General features: G+C 40.9%; 1 protein-coding gene across 1 annotated transcript in view; it reads right to left on the minus strand.

Moving 5' to 3' along the window:
- LOC106590046 (cadherin-18) overlaps positions 1 to 19,521 on the minus strand; it is a 215,459-nt gene that overhangs the window by 78,526 nt on the left and 117,412 nt on the right. Inside the window, exon 4 of the mRNA XM_014180558.3 lies at positions 11,385 to 11,504. Coding sequence (XP_014036033.3) covers positions 11,385 to 11,504 — 120 coding nt within the window. The remainder of the gene's footprint in view (positions 1 to 11,384; positions 11,505 to 19,521) is intronic.

Genomic DNA, 19,521 nt, shown 5'->3' on the forward strand with positions numbered 1-19,521 from the left:
TCCTTGTGATAACGTTTCATACCACTTTCCCTCAACTTAAAGGGAAACTTAACCTTTATACACTATTTGAGGCGTTTATTGGTGATGACAGGGTTTTTCAGACATAATTATGTATTATAGCTGAATTTTTGTAATTTTCGTGCTGGGAGAGTTAGACCAATGATGTCATTTCTTGATTGCGCCTGCTGTCTGATCTAAAAATTAATGGAGTCATGTTTTGTAGCAATTATTGGGGCCTTTGTGTTTCGACAATTTCATGATCACTCGAGCAGATATGGTTGTCCTTGTTCAATAGAGGCATTGGACTTGTCTCAACAATGTTCCTATCTGCCAGGACACTGCTGTGTAAACTCGGCTTGGTATCCAGAGTAAATAAACTGTCTTGAAAGCAAGACATGACTACTTATTTTCTATATTGACAGACTAATCGAATATACTGTTTTATTAAAACATCTTTATTTGCCAGCAAATTAAAGTTGAAACGATAAACCAACTCCCTGCATCATTTGTTTTAGCAGTAAGACTGAATATAGTTATACAAATACATGTCATGAATATCAGAAGGAATTTATCAATTAGGGGGGTACTAAGCTGACATACCTATGGTCATACTATGGATAATTTAGAATATGTTGATTTAAAATTTTAGGACCCCTTTAAGGTATATATATAAAAAAAAATGGCGATAAAATATGGAATTTGGTCTTTACTACTATACTCTAGAGAAAAGCATTGAATAACACATTAATTAATCGCAAAAAAGACAGTAAAAAAGAAACAAACGTTTTTTAACCTGTTTAGGATAGGGGGCAGTATTGACACGGCTGGATAAAAAACGTACCCGATTTAATCTGGTTACCACTCCTACCCAGTAACTAGAATATGCATATACTTATTACACATGGATAGAAAACACCCTAAAGTTTCTAAAACTGTTTGAATGGTGTCTGTGAGTATAACAGAACTCATTTGGCAGGCAAAAACCTGACAAGGTTTCAGGCAGGAAGTGGCCTGTCTGACAAGGTGTCGTTCTTCTTGTCTCTGTTTATTGAAGAGTGAGGATCTTAGCTGTCCCGTGACACTTCCTACGGCTGCCATAGGGTCTCAGAAGGCGGCAAAAAGCTGAATCGTGGCTTTGCAGGCTCTGGCTGAAAAAAAGTAGCACGTTTGGGTAGTGGCTGGTTACAGTACTCAGGCGCGTGCCCGCGTCGACCGAAAGCTTTGTTTACTTTCCTCAGTTTAGCTAAATGGACATTCCCGGTCGGAATATTATCGCTTTTCTATGAGAAAAATGGCATAAAAATGGATTTTAAACAGCGGTTGACATGCTTCGAAGTACGGTAATGGAATATTTAGATTTCTTTTGTCACGAATTGCGCCATGCGCATGACCCTGATTTACCATTTCAGATAGTGTCTGGGACGCACGAACAAAACGCCGCTATTCGGATATAATGATGGATTATTTTGGACCAAACCAACATTTGTTATTGAAGTAGCAGTCCTGGGAGTGCATTCTGACGAAGACAACAAAAGGTAATCAAACTTTTATAATAGTAAAGCTGATATTGGTGAGTGCTAAACTTGCCGGGTGTCTAAATGGCTAGCCGTGATGGCTGGGCTATGTACTTAGAATATTGCAAAATGTGCTTTCACCAAAAAGCTATTTTAAAATCGGACATATCGAGTGCATAGAGGAGTTCTGTATCTATAATTCTTAAAATAATTGTTATGCTTTTTGTGAACGTTTATCGTCAGTAATTTAGTAAAATGTTAGCGAATTCCCCGGAAGTTTGCGGGGGGTATGCTAGTTCTGAACGTCACATGCTAATGTAAAAAGCTGGTTTTTGATATAAATATGAACTTGATTGAACAAAACATGCCTGTATTGTATAACATAATGTCCTAGGGTTGTCATCTGATGAAGATCAGCAAAGGTTAGTGCTGCATTTAGCTGTCATCTGGGTTTTTGTGACATTATATGCTAGCTTGAAAAATGGGTGTCTGATTATTTCTGGCTTGGTACTCTGCTGACATAATCTAATGTTTTGCTTTCGTTGTAAAGCCTTTTTGAAATCGGACAGTGTGGTTAGATTAACGAGAGTCTTGTCTTTAAATAGCTGTAAAATAGTCATATGTTTGAGAAATTGAAGTAATAGGATTTTTAAGGTTTTGAAAATCGCGCCACAGCCTACAAGTGGCTGTTACTTAGGTGGGACGAATTCGTAATTTAGACAGCCACCAAGTTTAGCCCTGACCAAAGTCAGATTTACTATTACAAAAGTTTGATTACATTTACATTTACATTTACATTTAAGTCATTTAGCTGACGCTCTTATCCAGAGCGACTTACAAATTGGTGCATTCACCTTATAATATCCAGTGGAACAACCACTTTACAATAGTGCATCAAAATCTTTTAAGGGGGGGGGGGGGGGGGGGGGTATTCCTTAAAGAGGTGGGGTTTCAGGTGTCTCCGGAAGGTGGTGATTGACTCCGCTGTCCTGGCGTCGTGAGGGAGCTTGTTCCACCATTGGGGTGCCAGAGCAGCGAACAGTTTTGACTGGGCTGAGCGGGAACTGTGCTTCCTCAGAGGTAGGGAGGCGAGCAGGCCAGAGGTGGATGTACAGTAGTTGTCGAGGGTGCAACAAGTCAGCACCTCAAGAGGAAATGTCAGTTAGCTTTTCATAGCCGCTCCTGCTGTCTCTAGAGAGTTGAAAACAGCAGGTCTGGGACAGGTAGCACGTCCGGTGAACAGGCCAGGGTTCCATAGCCGCAGGCAGAACAGTTGAAACTGGAGCAGCAGCACAGCCAGGAAGACTGGGGACAGCAAGGAGTCATCATGCCAGGTAGTCCTGAGGCATGGTCCTAGGGCTCAGGTCCTCCGAGAGAGAGAGAAAGAAAGAAAGAGAGAAATTAAGAGAGATTACCTTTGTTGTCTTCATCAGAATGCACTCCCAGGACTGCTACTTCAATAACAAATGTTGGTTTGGTCCAAAATAATCCAACGTTATATCCAAATAGCCGCGTTTTGTTCGTGCGTTCCAGACACTATCCGAAATGGTAAATCAGGGTCACGAGCATGGCGCAATTCTTGACAAAAAAATTCTAAATATTCCATTACCGTACTTCGAAGCATGTCAACCGCTGTTTAAAATCCATTTTTATGCCATTTTTCTCGTAAAAAAGCGATAATATTCCGACCGGGAATCTGCGTTTAGGTAAACAGAGGAAAGAAAACAAAGCATGCGGTCGACGCGGGCACGCGCCTGAGTCTCACAGTACTGTAACCAGCCACTATCCAAACGCGCTACTTTTTTTCAACCAGAGCCTGCAAAGCCACGATTCAGCTTTTTGCTGCCTTCTGAGAGCCCATGTGAGCCGTAGGAAGTGTCACGTAACAGCAGAGATCCTTTGTAATGGATAGAGATAATCAAGAAGGGGAAGAAATTGTCAGACAGGCCACTTCCTGCATGGAATCTTCTCAGGTTTTGGCCTGCCATATGAGTTCTGTTATACTCACAGACACCATTCAAACAGTTTTAGAAACTTTAAGGTGTTTTCTATCCAAAGCCAATAATTATATGCATATTCTAGTTACTGGGCAGGAGTAGTAACCAGATTAAATCGGGTACGTTTTTTATCCAGCCGTGTCAATACTACCCCCTAGCCCTAACAGGTTAAACAAGTCAACATTCAAAAGACCGCAGAGCCAGACGGAATACCAGGGTGTGTACTCAGAGCATGCGCTGACCAACTGGCAAGTGTCTTCACTGACATTTTCAACCTCTCCCTGTCTGAGTCTGTAATACCAACATGTTTTAAGCAGACCACCATAGTGCCTTTGCCCAAGAACACTAAGGTAAGCTGCCTAAATGACTACCAACCCGTAGCACTTACGTCTGTAGCCATGAAGTGCTTTGAAAGGCTGGTCATGGATCACATCAACACCATTATCCCAGAAACCCTAGACCCACTCCAATTTGCATACCGCCCCAACAGATCCACTGATGATGCAATCTCGATTGCATTCCACACTGACCTTTCACACCTGGACAAAGGGAAAACCTATATTACAATGCTATTAATTGACTACAGCTCAGCGTTCATCACCATAGTGCCCTCAAAGCTCATCAATAAGCTTCCTGCCATCCAGGACCTCTATACCAGGCGGTGTCAGAGGAAGGCCCTAAAAATGTTCAGACTCCAGACACCCTAGTCATAGACTGTTCTCTCTGCTACCGCATGGCAAGTGGTACCCGAGCGCCAAGTCTAGTCCAAGAGGCTTCTAAACAGCTTCTACCCCAAAGCCATAAGACTCCTGAACCTCAATCAAATGGCCACCCAGACTATTTGCATTGACATTGCCCCCCCGTCTTTTACACTGCTGCTACTCTCTGTTGTTGTCATCTATGCATAGTTAATAACGTGTATATATTACCTCAAGTAGCCACCCTTTGCCTTGATGACAGCTTTGCACACTCGCTCAAACCAGCTTCATGAGGAATGCTATTCCAACAGTCTTGAAGGAGTTTTCCGGCAACTGAGTTAGGAAGGAAGCCTGTATCTTATTGTGTGTATTGATACACCATCCAAAGTGTTATTAATAACTTCACCATGCTCAAAGGGATATGCATTTTATCCATCTACCAATAGTTTTTGTGAGGCATTGGAAAACCTCCCTGGTCTTTGAGGTTCAACCTGTGTTAGAAATGCACTGCTCGACTGAGGACCTTGCAGATAATTGTTTAGGGTACAGAGATAAGGTAATAATTAAGAAATCATATTATTGTACACAGTGCAACTTATTATGTGACTTGTTAAGCACATTTTTACAACAACTTATTTAGTTTTTCATATTGAATGAAAGTTTTGACTTTGACATTATGGGGTATTGACATTATGGGGTATCGTGTTTAGGCTAGTGCCCAAAAATATACATTTAATACATTTTAAATTCAGGCTGTAACACAACAAAATGTGGAAAAAGTAAAAGGTTCTGAATACTGTATGAAGGCACTGCATGTTGCAGACAGATGCATCACCATGGAAACACGCACTTCAGGTCTACTTGAATGAGGCAGGTTAAAATCTGGATGTACCTTTGGCAAAAATGAATTGGCAACATAGAAACATGCATTTTCTGTTAATTTGCTACCTGATGCTAAGGTGTAACTGTAACGGCCATCTGAAAGAGTAGACCAAGGCGCAGCGTGGATAGTGCTCATCATGTATTTATTTCTTTGTGAACACTTAAACAAAATAACAAAAACGACAGCCAAACAGTTCTGTCAGGTAATACTCACGAAACAGAAAATAACCACCCACAAAACACAGGAAAAAACACCCCTACTAAATAGGTCCTTCAATTAGAGGCAACGAGGAACAGCTGCCTCCAATTGAAGGTCAACCCAAGAAACTAAACATAGAAATAGACACACTAGAATAAACATAGAAATATACAAACATAGAACATAAACCAAAAACCCCGAAACACATAAAACAAACACCCCCTGCCACGCCCTGACCAAACTACAATAACAAATAACCCCCTTTACTGGTCAGGACGTGACAGTAACTGCCAGCAGTATAAAAAAGAACACATAATATTCTGATTGCAACAGGAAGTTAACACATACTTTTCATTTCTGTGAGATGTTGAGTTTATTAAATTGTTGTTACATAGGCCTACAGCAAGAGCAATATAGATTAAATTACAATTTGTCATAAGCACATACAACCTCATTATAACGTTTTAGTATCATCTCATAATGATCCCGAGTGTTGCATATATATTGGATCATTCTGTCTTGTACTTGGCTGCTTGCTTACTGTGTTAACTTTTTAGACTGTATCATTTAGTCCCATGAAAAACCAGGACAAACCTTTCAACAACGAAGATGTGAAAGGTAAGATACATGAACTATACAGTACATACATTAATTTAGCCCAAAAGCAGTTAGTGTTGCTGTTTCGAAAAGTCAACAGATACGACTCAGAGGGAAGAGCTGTGTCAGATTCAGTTGTTGTCCTCTTGCTCGCTCTCTTTCTCTCTCTCTGTCTCTGTGCTGCTGCAACACTTTGATGGACTCTGTCAGTATATCCCGCTGGAGGATTTGGGTCAGATGTAAGACACTCTCTAAGAGCTTTCTGTGTAAGCTTCCAGGGCACAACACCATCTAGTATATCTCATTATACTGTGCCGTAATGCCATGGACTTTTCTGTGATATCATATGAGTTATATCATGGCTTGTAACTGCAGTCAAATAGTATTATAAAACAGGGTTACTTGCATAACCTCGGTTCTATGTGAATATGAGTGAGATGTCTCACTTTGCTCTAGCGGATCACTAACTTGAAGAAAGGATGGGTAGGCATATTATGACCATCTAACAACCCAAAGTTTTCGTGTTCGAATCTCATCATGGACAACTTTCGCTTTTTAGCTAATTAACAACTTTGCAAATCCTTTGCATGTCAGCTAACCCTTCCCCTAACCTTAACCCTTTAACCTAACTCTTAACTCTAACCTTAACCCTAATCTTAACCTCTAACCATAACCCCTAGCCTAGCTAATGTTAGCCACCTAGCTAACATTAGCCACAGCAAAATGGAATTCGTGACATATCAGATGTTTAGACAAATTTGTAACATATTGTACAAATTTAAATTCGTAACGTATCATACGAATTTGTAATTCGTAACATATCATACGAAATGAATACTAACCATACAAAACATAACATATCATACTAATTCTTTAGAGTCTAAGACATTGGTGGAGGGGGTGGGGGGAGTGCTAAGCTGACATATGGAATTGTTTTAATATGGTCATACTATGGATCATTTAGCTATTTGAATTTTAGGACCCCTTTAAGTATCTCCAAAAAATATACAAAAAATATTTGATAAAATATAGATTTTGGCCTTTACTACTAAAGCCCATAGAAACTCAATGGAAAAAAGGACAGTCAAAAGGTTTATTGTGCAAAGCTGTCATCAAGGCAAAGGGTGGCTACTTTGAAGAATCTAAAATATAAATATATTTTGATTTGTTGAACACTGTTTTGGTTACTACAGGATTTTGGTTACTAAACCATGGAATGAGTAAGCGTGTCCAAACTTTTGAATTGTACTGTACGTATATATATTTACACATATTTAACCCTTTTTTGGCAGGCACAAAACTACCTTCATACTTCCATTTGCTTTTTTAAACCGGTACCGTTACATTCAGATGAGTCTCGTGACACTTGTGGGGGATGTAGATCAAAACGGAGAAAGCCACTGTGTTCGTGAGAATCTACCCTTTCCACATTAGTTTGTAGACTAGACGGTTCAGACACTACAAACAGAAGTTGACAAATCAACAGACCGACTTTAGTTGAGTCCCCTGACACTTGTGGGGGTCGTAGAGCAAAATGGAGAAGACAGATTTTTGGGATGTCTCATGATCTGACAAACACCGCTTTAGCTCTGCCACCTTTCACTGCAAATGAGGAAGTGTGACACTGGCGGATGCAGTGGATTGAGATGCATCTAGAGCAAAAAAGCATACTTATTTTGGTGGGGATTTATTTGGGGACTGACACATCAAGCGACTCTAGGGGGCTGATGGGAGTGTCATGGATTTACGTTTACAATTTTCCATCTACCTCTGAGTCCATGTTACATTTTAAGTTCAACCCTGTTATGTTAACTAAACTTTTGTGTTTTGTAGTGGAAAACTGAGCAGGTCGAGCATAGCACGTCAACCCTATTACCCATTGAGATACAAACTAAAAATGTTTCAACAATAAAATATGTTGTGGTGAAGCTTGCATTCAATTGCACCTCCCTGTTGTACACAACAAGCTTCCATTCCCCCAGTAACAAGGGAATTTATGTAATGGTGAGATCTTAGTTTGGTCGGGAAGATATATCTGAACTAGTCTTCATGTCATCTTTCATTGATTTCATTCATTTACTGTATGCCATCATATAAATTGCACATATGTTTGACTCAGAAGGGACAAGGCCAGTTGAAATCCCAGCACACCATCTCAAAGTCTTCTATGGGAAAAGTGTATGTGTCACGCCCTGACCTGAGAGAGCCATTTTTCTCTGTTTGGTTAGGTGTGACATGGGGTGGGCATTCTATGTTTTCTATTTCTTTGTGTTTAGCCCAGTATGGTTCCTAATCAGAGGCAGCTGTCTATCGTTGTCTCTGATTGGGAATCATACTTAGGCAGCCCTTTTTCCCTCCTTCAGTTGTGGGATCTTGTTTTTGCACAGCCCAGTGAAAGCCTGCAGAATGTGATGTTCGTTTTCCTTTCTTTGTTGTTTTGTTTAGTGTTCTGAGTTATAATCAAATTTATCATGACCCCTTGCCACGATGCACCTTGGTCTCCTCTCTACGACGTTCGTCACAGTATGTTACCAGACACTTACAGGGCCTTGGAAAGTATTCCGACTCCTTGACTTTCTCCACATTTTGTTACATTACAGCCTTAATTAAAAAATATATATTTTAGAATATCATCAATCTACACACAATACCTCATAATTAAAAAGTAAAACCAGGTTTTTAGAAATAATAAAAACAGAAATACCTAATTTACTTGAGATGTTTCTACAAATTGATTGGAGTCCATCTGTGGTAAATTCAATTGATCGGACATGATTTGGAAAGGCACACACCTGTCTATATAAAGTCCCACAGTTGACAGTGCATGTCAGAGCAAGAACCAAGCCATAAGGTCGAAGGAATTGTCCGTTGAGCTCCGAGACAGGATTATGTCGAGGCACAGGTCTGGGGAATGGTACTAAAACATTTCTGCAGCATCGAAGGTCCCCAAGAACACAGTGGCCTCCATCATTGTTAAATGGAAGGAGTTTGGAACCACCAATACTTCCTAGAGATGGCCACCCGGCCAAACTGAGCAATCGGGGGAGAAGGGCCTTGGTCAAGGAGGAGACCAAGAACCAGAAGGTCACTCTGACGGAGCTCTAGAATTCCTCTGTGGAGATGGTAGAACATTCCAGAAGGATAACCATCTCTGCAGCACTCCACCAATCAGGCCTTTATGGTAGAGTGGCCAGACGGAAGCCACTCCTCAGTAAAAGGCACATGACAGCCCGCTTGGAGTTTGCCAAAAGGCACCTTAACCTGTTGAGGACAGACGTTCCGCTAGCGGAACCCCGTTCCGCCTGCGGAACCCCTAGCCAACAGCCAATGGCATCACACGGCACGAAATACAAAACCAACTAAAATACCACACTTCAATTTTCTCAAACAATCAACTATTTTACACCATTTTAAAGATAAGACTCTCGTTAATCTAACCACATTGTCCGATTTCAAAAAGGCTTTACAGCGAAAGCAAAACACTAGCTTATGTCAGGAGAGTACCCAGCCAAAAAATAATCACACAGCCATTTTCAAAGCAAGCATATATGTCACAAAAACCCAAACCACAGCTAAATGCAGCACTAACCTTTGATGATCTTCATCAGATGACACTCCTAGGACATTATGTTATACAATACATACAGGTTTTGTTCAATCAAGTTCATATTTATATCAAAAACCAGCTTTTTACATTAGCATGTGACGTTCAGAACTAGAATACCCACCGAAAACTTCCGGTGAATTTACTAAACTACTCACGATAAACGTTCACAAAATACATAACAATTATTTTAAGAATTATAGATACAGAACTCCTTTATGCAATCGCGATGTCAGATTTTAAAATAGCTTTTTGGCAAAAGCACATTTTGCAATATTCTGAGTACATCGGCCATCACGGCTAGCTATTTTGACACCGACCAAGTTTGGGACAACCTAAACTCAGAATAACTATTAGAAAAATTGGATTACCTTTGCTGTTCTTCGTCAGAATGCACTCCCAAGCTTCTGCTTCAACAACAAATGTTGTTTTGGTTCCAAATAATCCATAGTTGTATTCAAATAGCTCCGTTTTGTTTGTACGTTCAGGTCACTATCCGAAGGGTGACGCCCGAGCGCATTTCGTGACAAAACATTTCAAAATATTCCATTACCGTACTTAGAAGCATGTCAAACGCTGTTTAAAATAAATTTTGATGCGATTTTTCTCGTAAAATAGCGATAATATTCCAACCGGGCAATGTTGTATTCATTCAAAGGCTGAAAGAAAAAAATAGAGTAGTCTCGTGACCGCGCATCTCCAGTGTAACTGTCCCCAGGCTGACCACTCACAAATTCTGCTGCTGTTCTTCGCCCAGAGACAGCAGACACCCCATTCCACTTTCTGGCGGCTTTAGAGAGCCAATGGAAGCCTTAGAAAATGTCACGTTACAGCACAGATGCTGTATTTTCGATAGAGATGCAACAGAAGGAGAACAAATTGTCAGACAGGTCACTTCCTGTATGTAATCTTCTCAGGTTTTGGCCTGCCATATGAGTTCTGTTATACTCACAGACACCATTCAAACAGTTTTAGAAACTATAGTGTTTTCTTTCCAAATCTACTAATTATATGCGTATTCTAGTTTCTGGGCAGGAGTAGTAACCAGATTAAATCGGGTACATTTTTTATCCAGCCGTGAAAATACTGCCCCCTATCCCAAAGAAGTTAAGACTCTCAGACCCTGAGAAACAAGATTCTCTTGTCTGATGAAACCAAGATTGAACTCTTTGTACTGAATGCCAAGTGTCTCATCTGGAGGAAACCTGGCAATCTCCGTACGTTGAAGCATGGCGGTGGCAGCAACATGCTGTGGGGATGTTTTTCAGCGGCAGGGGCTGAGAGACTAGTCAGGATCAAGGCAGAGATGAACGGAGCAAAATACAGAGAGATCCTTGATGAAAACCTGCTCCAGAGCGCTCAGGACTTCAGACTAGGGAGAAGGTTCACCTTCTATCAGGACAACGACCCTAAGCACACCGCCAAACCCGAGCCTGGACTTGAACCCGAACAAACATGAAAAAAGCTGTGCAGCAACGCTCCCCATCCAACCTGACAGAGCCAGAGAGGATCTGCAGACAAACTCTCCAAATACAGGTGTGCCAAGAAGACTTGAGGCTGTAATCGCTGACAAAAATGCTTCAACAATGCTTCAACAAAGTACTAAGTAAAGGGTCTGAATACTTATGCAAATGTGATATTTCAGTTTTTTGTTGTGTGCACTTGCACTTTGCCAACCCCATTAAATATTTTATAGAAACATGTAAGGACCGCTAAAACAAAATAGGCATTTTTGAAAATAGTGAAACAGTTTTAAACCACCTAATGACAATTTTTCTCTATTCAAGGCTGAGAACAGAAGGCAACAATTCAAATGGCTCCTTTGACAACAGTACTGCAATGACATGCACATTGTCCCATCAGTAAGGCGATGTGTACAGTTATGTGTCCTACCAGTTTTGGGATCAACAGAGAAATATGGTTGTCCTTGGAGAATACTGTAGACAACTCGGGCACTATTTCCATATGTGGGGTCATCAGCGTCCGTTGCAGTAACTTGATATACCGAAGTACCTGGAAAGAAGAAAAATAATCAAAATTAGGCTTAAAAATTGTTTTGGATGCTTTTGTTTTCATGAATGTATATGTGTCCCCTCACCGTGTGCCTTTTTTTATCGATGGTAATAAGAAATATAATGTGTTTGAAACACATTACGTAGCATTTTCTCTAAACATAGAGAATGGTTACCTTTGGGATTTGTTTATTGATCAAAACTTCAGAGAAATGTTGCTTTTTGTGCAATATGATCTAAACATGAAATCATTTTTATTATCAATTGAGTCAAATGCAATCTTTTTTCTCACTTCCTAGTAGTACATAGTACTGAGTAGTACACATTACAAATAATTTTTATTTTAATGAAAATCTAAGACAAAACATCTTCCCTTTTAATGAATAAAATGTAAACAAAATGTAGAGCTTATCAACATTTAGACTCACAGGATGTGTGAGGTATTTATTTCCAAAACAAACTAATTATGATTAAATCAAATGGGTATTTGCATTCAGAAATTTCAAGTTGTTAAATAAAATATCGTTCCATTAATGATAACCTACCACAGTACAGTAACTTGCTCAACAGAAGGACTATAATTGCTTTTGTGATCTATGTTTTTTCTCTAATAGTTCAGCCCAGATGGTGGATGGGTTTCTCCTCTTACAACCCTGGTCACATATCTCATATTATTGTTACCCCTAGCTTGTCCCTGCTTACTTTTATTACCTCCCATTGGTTTCAATCCATCTACACTATCTGCTGTTGACTTATTGCGCGGACCACAATACATTTAATGCAGTTTTGAGAGCTCAAATTGGCCGTCTGAAATGGGATTACAACAGACCAGGGTCTTTTCTATTCATTTTAAGTGAAAATCGGGAAAATCAACCCCACACAGCAAAAAGAGACCTGTCCTCCCTCTGTCAATTCATCATTACCACCATATATTTTGTTTCCCAAAGTTTCCCCAAACTCTTCTTTAATGGATGGCAATGTTTGTTTGGAAAACAATTCTGGTTCATGGGGTAGTTTATCGACTGAGCACAGAGTATTTTGAATCTGCCTAGTGGAATAGTCACAACAGGCATTTTACAATTGCATGACTACAAATTAAATGATGTTTCAGATGATCACCAGCTTTTTATTGTTGTAGATTACGACATAATATCAAACGTGGTGCAGCAACGGGATCTATATTTTCCTCACCTTAAAACTATTCTACAGCCCTTTGTTGTCAAAACCTGGAACAAGCGTATTATGAAAGTTTTATGAGAGCAGTAAGTGCTGAGGCGATGTTTCCTGAAGATTTCAGACTGATGATTGTCTTAGAAGATAGAAGGGGTAATCCTAGTGCAACTGACAGGTAGAAATGTACATTTTAATACACTTGTAAAACGACATCTCGTTTTCATTAGTGGAGGTTCCTCAGAGGAGGAAGGGAACTTCATAAAAATACAAATGGTAAAACATTTAAAAAGTTATCCTTTTTAGATAAAACTACACTAAATATGTTCACATGTCACCAAACATTTTTTTAAACACACTGTTTTGCAATGAAGGTCTACAGTAGCCTCAACAGCACTCTGTAGGGTAGCACCATGGCGTAGCCGGAGGACAGCTAGGTTCCGTCCTCCTCTCGGTACATTGACTTTAATACAAAACCTAGGAGGCTCATGGTTCTCACCCCCTTCCATAGTCTTACACAGTAATTATGACAACTTCCGGAGGACGTCCTCCAACCTATCAGAGCTCTTGCAGCATGAACTGACATGTTGTCAACCCAATCAAAGGATCAGAGAACAAATCTAGTACTGAAAGCACAAGCTACAGCTAGCTAGCACTGCAGTGCATAAAATGTGGTGAGTAGTTGACTCAAAGGGAGAGCAAGACAATTTTTGAACAGTTTTGAACAAATACATGTCTTTCAAAATGAATGAGAAGCAAGAGAGAGATTGTATTTTTTTCAGTTTTACTTAGCTAGCAAATGCAGCTTAGTTTAACTATTCAAACACCCTGCTCAAACAGAGGGATGCTATGTTAGCTAGCTGGCTATGGTTATCCAACACAACACTGGAACTCTTCCAAGTCAAGGTAAGCTTTTGGTTTTATAAATGTATTGCCACCGGGGCCTGCTGGTGTAAGTGCTAACCTGTTAGGGCTAGGGGGCAGTATTGACACGGCTGGATAAAAAACGTACCCGATTTAATCTGGTTACTACTCCTGCCCAGTAACTAGAATATGCATATAATTATTGGCTTGGATAGAAAACACTCCAAAGTTTCTAAAACTGTTTGAATGGTGTCTGTGAGTACAACAGAACTCAAATGGCAGGTCAAAACCTGAGAGATTCCTTTACAGGAAGTGGCCTGTCTGACCATTTATTGTCTTTCTTTGACATCTCTTTCCAAAACTTAGGATCTCTGCGGTAACGTGACACTTCCCACGGCTCCAATAGGATCTCAGAGCCCGGGAAAAACCTGAATGTCGTCATTCCAGCCCCAGGCTGAAACACATTATCGCCTTCCTCAAGTGGCCGATCAAGGGACAGTGGGCTTAGGCGCATGCACTGGCCGCCCACGTCTTTGTGTTTTTTCCTCTGTTTACCGAAAAGGAGATTCCCGGTCGGAATATTATCGCTTTTTTACGAGATAAATTGCATAAAAATTGATTTTAAACAGCGGTTGACATGCTTCGAAGTACGGTAATGGAATATTTAGAAATTTCTTGTCACGAATTGTGCCATGCTCGTAACCCTGATTTACCATTCGGATAGTGTCTGGAACGCACGAACAAAACGCCGCTATTTGGATATAACGATGGATTATTTGGGACCAAACCAACATTTGTTATTGAAGTAGAAGTCCTGGGAGTGCATTCTGACGAAGACAACAAAGGTAATAACATTTTTGTTATAGTAAATCTGATTTTGGTGAAGGCTAAACTTGCCGGGTGTCTAAATAGCTAGCCCGTGATGTCTGGGCTATATACTTAGAATATTGCAAAATGTGCTTTCACCAAAAAGCTATTTTAAAATCGGACATATCGAGTGCATAGAGGAGTTCTGTATCTATAATTCTTAAAATAATTGTTATGCTTTTTGTGAACGTTTATCGTGAGTAATTTAGTAAATTGTTAGTAAATTCCCCGGAAGTATGCTAGTTCTGAACGTCACATGCTAATGTAAAAAGCTGGTTTTTGATATAAATATGAACTTGATTGATCAAAACATGCATGTATTGTATAACATAATGTCCTAGGGTTGTCATTTGATGAAGATCATCAAAGGTTAGTGCTGCATTTAGCTGTCTTCTGGGTTTTTGTGACATTATATGCTAGCTTGAAAAATGGGTGTCTGATTATTTCTGGCTGGGTACTCTGCTGACATAATCTAATGTTTTGCTTTCGTTGTAAAGCCTTTTTGAAATCGGACAGTGTGGTTAGATTAACGAGAGTCTTGTCTTTAAATAGCTGTAAAATAGTCATATGTTTGAGAAATTGAAGTAATAGGATTTTTAAGGTATTTGAAAATCGCGCCACTGGATTACACTGGCTGTTGCGTAGGTGGGACGAATTCGTCCCGCCTAGCCCAGAGAGGCTAAACTGCTTCCTGACTGTCCACTGTAATGTTACTGAATTAATGTAGTGGGTTTACTAACTCGTTAGTTCTATTAGCTATGTTCACTATGACGTTACTTTAGCTAACATGGTAACAATGGTGTAGGCTGTGTGTAGCGGTTATGATATGGTTTGGCTTGGAAAGGTTTTTTCGCCTGGTCACATACAGCTGATGTGTTGTGCATTAAAGTCTACAAGCGAAGGGAAAACTGTGAGAGGAGGAGAACACATAGATACGCAAAGGAATACAAATTGGCTGATATAAAAGTGGTTGAATGGAATATAAATGACAGTCATCCAATATGCTGTAATAGAAATAAGGCCATGCTCATTAAAATTCATGCAAATCCACTGCATAGTTCAAAAAATTACTTTCTCCTTGCCAGGTCCTGTTTAGTAGCATTGATCTGTATTTTATGATGGGTGACAGCAAATGTAGGGATCCCCATTTCTCATTTGGCATAGGTTTAGATTAAGGAATGGGTAGAGGGTTGACATTTGTGTTCCATCTTTCATATTGGGGACTTGAATTCTATTTTATATCTAAACATTCTAGAACAGAACAAATAGAATTGAACAACACAACCAATGAATGTCAGAGTTAAATATTTATTGGATAAAAACACCCTCAGATTTTACACCTATTTAACAACAAGATTCCAGCCAGCTGTGGAGAGAGAGAGAGAGAGAGAGAGAGAGACAGCGAGAGAGAGAGAGAGAGAGAGAGAGAGAGAGAGAGAGAGAGAGAAACACAGAGAGAGAGACAGCGAGAGAGAGAGACAGCGAGAAAGAGAGACAGCGAGAGAGAGAGAGAAAGACAGCGAGAGAGAGAGAGAAAGACAGCGAGAGAGAGAGAGAAAGACAGCGAGAGAGAGAGAAACACAGCGAGAGAAACATAGCAAGAGAGAGAGAGAGAAAGACAGCGAGAGAGAGAGAGAGAGAGAGAAAGACAGCAAGAGAGAGACAGCGGGAGAGAGAGAGAAACACAGCGAGAGAGAAAGACAGCGAGAGAGAGAGAAACACAGCAAGATAGAAACACAGCGAGAGAGAATGAGAGAAACACAGCGAGAGAGAGAGAAACAGCGAGAGAAAGAAAGAGAGAAACACAGCGAGAGAAAGAGAAACAGAGAGAGAGAGAGAGAGAAACACAGTGGGAGAGAGAACCCCAGCGAGAGACGGAGAGAGAAACACAGCAAGAGAGAGAAAAATACAGCAAGAGAGAGAGAGAGAAACACTGCGAGAGAGAGAGAAACACAGCAAGAGAGAGAGAGAGAAACAGCAAGAGAGAGAGAGAAACACAGTGCGAGAGAGAATCACAGAGCGAGAGAGAAATCCAGCGAGAGAGCGCACAAGAGAGAGAAACACAGCGAGAGAGAGAGAAACACAGGGAGAGAGAGAGAAACATAGCGAGAGAGAGATAAACATAGTGAGAGAGAGATAAACATAGCGAGAGAGAGAGATAAACATAGCGAGAGAGAGAGATAAACATAGCGAGAGAGATAAACATAGCGAGAGAGAGATAAATACAGCGAGAAATAAAGATAAACAAGCGAGAGAAAGACATTGAGAGAGAGCGAGACAGCAAGAGACAGAGACAGCGAGAGACAGCGAGAGAGAGAGAGAGAGAGAGAGAGAGAGAGAGAGAGAGAAACACAAATTTGTGTTCCATCTTTCATATTGAGGACTTGAATTCTATTTTATATCTAAGCGTTCTAGAACAGAACAAATATAATTTAACAATACAACCAATGAATGTCAGAGTTCCATATTTATTGGATAAGAACACCCTCAGATTTTACACCTATTTAACTACAAGATTCCAGCCAGCTGTGGAAATAGAGAGAAACACAGCGAGAGAGATAAACACAGCAAGAGAGAGAGGGAGAGAGAGAAACACAGCGAGAGAGTGAGAGAGAAACACAGCAAGAGAAAAATAGAAACACAGCGAGAGAGAGAGAAACCCAGCTATAGAGCACGCAAGAGAGAGAAACACAGCGAGAGAGAGAGAAACACAGCGAGAGAGAGAGAGAAACACAGCAAGAGAGAGATAAACACGGCGAGCGAGAGAAACATGCGAGAGAGAGAGAAACACAGCGAGAGAGAGAGAGAAACAGTGAGTAGACAGAAACACAGTGAGGGAGAGAAACACACAGAGAGAGATAGAAACAGTTAAGAGAAGGAGAGAAACACAGTGAGAGAGCACAAGAGAGAAACACAGCGAGAGAGAGAGAGAAACACAGCTAGCGAGTGTTTCTCTCTCGCTGTGTTTCTCTCTCGTGCTAGAGAAAGAGAAACACAGAGAAAGAGAGAGAAACAGCGAGAGTAAGAGAGAGAGAAAAGTATAGTGAGAGAGAGAGAACCACATTAGAGAAAGAGAAAGAAACAGCGAGAGTAAGAGCGAGAGAAAAGTATAGTGAGAGAGAGAGAACCACAGTGAGAGAGAGAAACACAGCAGGAGAGAGAAACACAGCGAGAGAGAACAGTGGGAGAGAGAAACCCAGTGAGAGAGAGAAACACAGCAAGAGAGAGAAACACAGTGAGAGAGAGAGAAACACAGTGAGAGAGAGAGTAACACAGAGAGAGAGAATCACAGCGAGAGAGCGTGAAACAAAGCGAGCGAGAGAGAAACACAACAAGAGAGAGAGAAACACAGCAAGAAAGAAACAGCGATAGAGAGAGAGAAACACAGTGAGAGAGAGAGAGTGAGAGAAACACAGTGAGTGAGAGAAACACAGTGAGAGAGAGAGATACACAGTGAGAGAGAGAGAGAAACACAGCGAGAGAGAAACACAGCAAGAGAGAGAGAAACAGCAAGAGAGGGGAACACAGTGAGACAGAGAATGAGAGAGAAACACAGCGAGAGAGGGAGAGAAACACATAGAGAAAGAGAGAGAAACATGCAAGATAGAAACACAGTGATAGAGAGCGAGAGAAACACTGCGAGAGAGAGAGAAACAGAATGAGAGAGAGAAACACAGAGAGAGAAACACAGCGGGAGAGTTAAACCCAGAGAAAGACAGAGAGAGAAACACAACAAGAGAGAGAGAGAGAAACACAGCGAGAGAGAAAGAAAGAGTGAGAGTGAAACAAAGCAAGAGAGGAAGAGGAACACAGCGAGAGAGAACGAGAGTGAGAAACCCAGCGAGAGAGAGAGAAACACAATGTTGAGAGAGAAACACGGGGAGAGAGAGAGAAAGAGTAACTTAGCGAGAGAAAGAGAAACAGCGAGAGAGACAGAAACACTGTGTGAGAGAGAGAGAGAGATAGAGGGAAACACAGTGAGAGAGAGAGGGGAAACAAAGTGAGAGAGAGAATGAGAGAGAGACATGGTGAGAGAGAGAAACACAGCGGGAGAGAGAAACGCAGAGAGAGAAAGAAAAACACAATGAGAGAGTAAGAGAGAAACCCAACGAGAGAGAGAGAAGGGAGAGAGAAACCCAGCGAGGGAGAGAGAGAGAAACACAGCAAGAGAAACACAGTGAGAGAGAGAAACTGAGCGAGAGAGCACGAGAGAGAGAGAGAAACACAGCGAGAGAGAGAGAGAAACACAGTGAGAGAGAGAGATAAAAACAGAGAGAGAGAGAGAGAGAAACACAGTGAGAAAGAGAAAGAAACAGAGCGAGAGAGAAACACAGCGAGAAAGAGAGAGGGAAACACAGCGAGAGAGAGAAACAGGGAGAGACAGAGCAAGAGAAACACAGTGAGAGAGCAGGAGAAACACCGCGAGATAGAATGAGAGAAACACAGCGAGACAGAGAGAGAGAAACACAGCGAGCGAGAGAAAAAGACAGCGAGTGAGAGAGAGAAACATAGTGAGAGAGAGAAACACAGGGATATAGTGAGAGAAACACAGATAGAGAGAGATAAACACAGCCAGAGAGAGAGAAACAAAGCAAGAGAAAGAGAGAGAGAAAAAGATAATGAGAGAGAGAGAGAGAGAGAGAAACACAGAGAGGGAGAGAAACACAGCAGGAGAGAGAAACCCAGCAATAGAGAGAAACACAGCAAGAGAGGGAGAGAAACAAAGCGAGAGAGAAACCCAGCGATAGAGTGAGAGAAACACAGCGAGAGAGAGAGAAACAAAGCAAGAGAGGGAGAGAAACAAAGCGAAAGAGGGAAACCCAGCGAGAGAGCAAGAGAGAGAAACACAGTGAGAGAGAAACAAAGCGAGAGAGAGAAACACAGAGAGAGAGAGATAGAGATAGAGTAACACAGCGAGAGAGAGAAACATGCGAGAGAGAGAGAGAACACAGCGAGAGAGACAGAAACATAGTGAGAGAGAGAGACAGAGAGAACTTTAATATGGCAGTGAATGCACTCAAAGAAAAAGCCCCCAGAGCATTGTATGCAATAAAAATAACATATTTCAAAATCAACATCCCAATTAGAATTTGGACCAAAATATTTGACAGTGTAAT

Source organism: Salmo salar, chromosome 29, assembly GCF_965601325.2.
Source record: "Salmo salar chromosome 29, fSalSal1, whole genome shotgun sequence".
Lineage (NCBI taxonomy): Eukaryota > Metazoa > Chordata > Actinopteri > Salmoniformes > Salmonidae > Salmo > Salmo salar.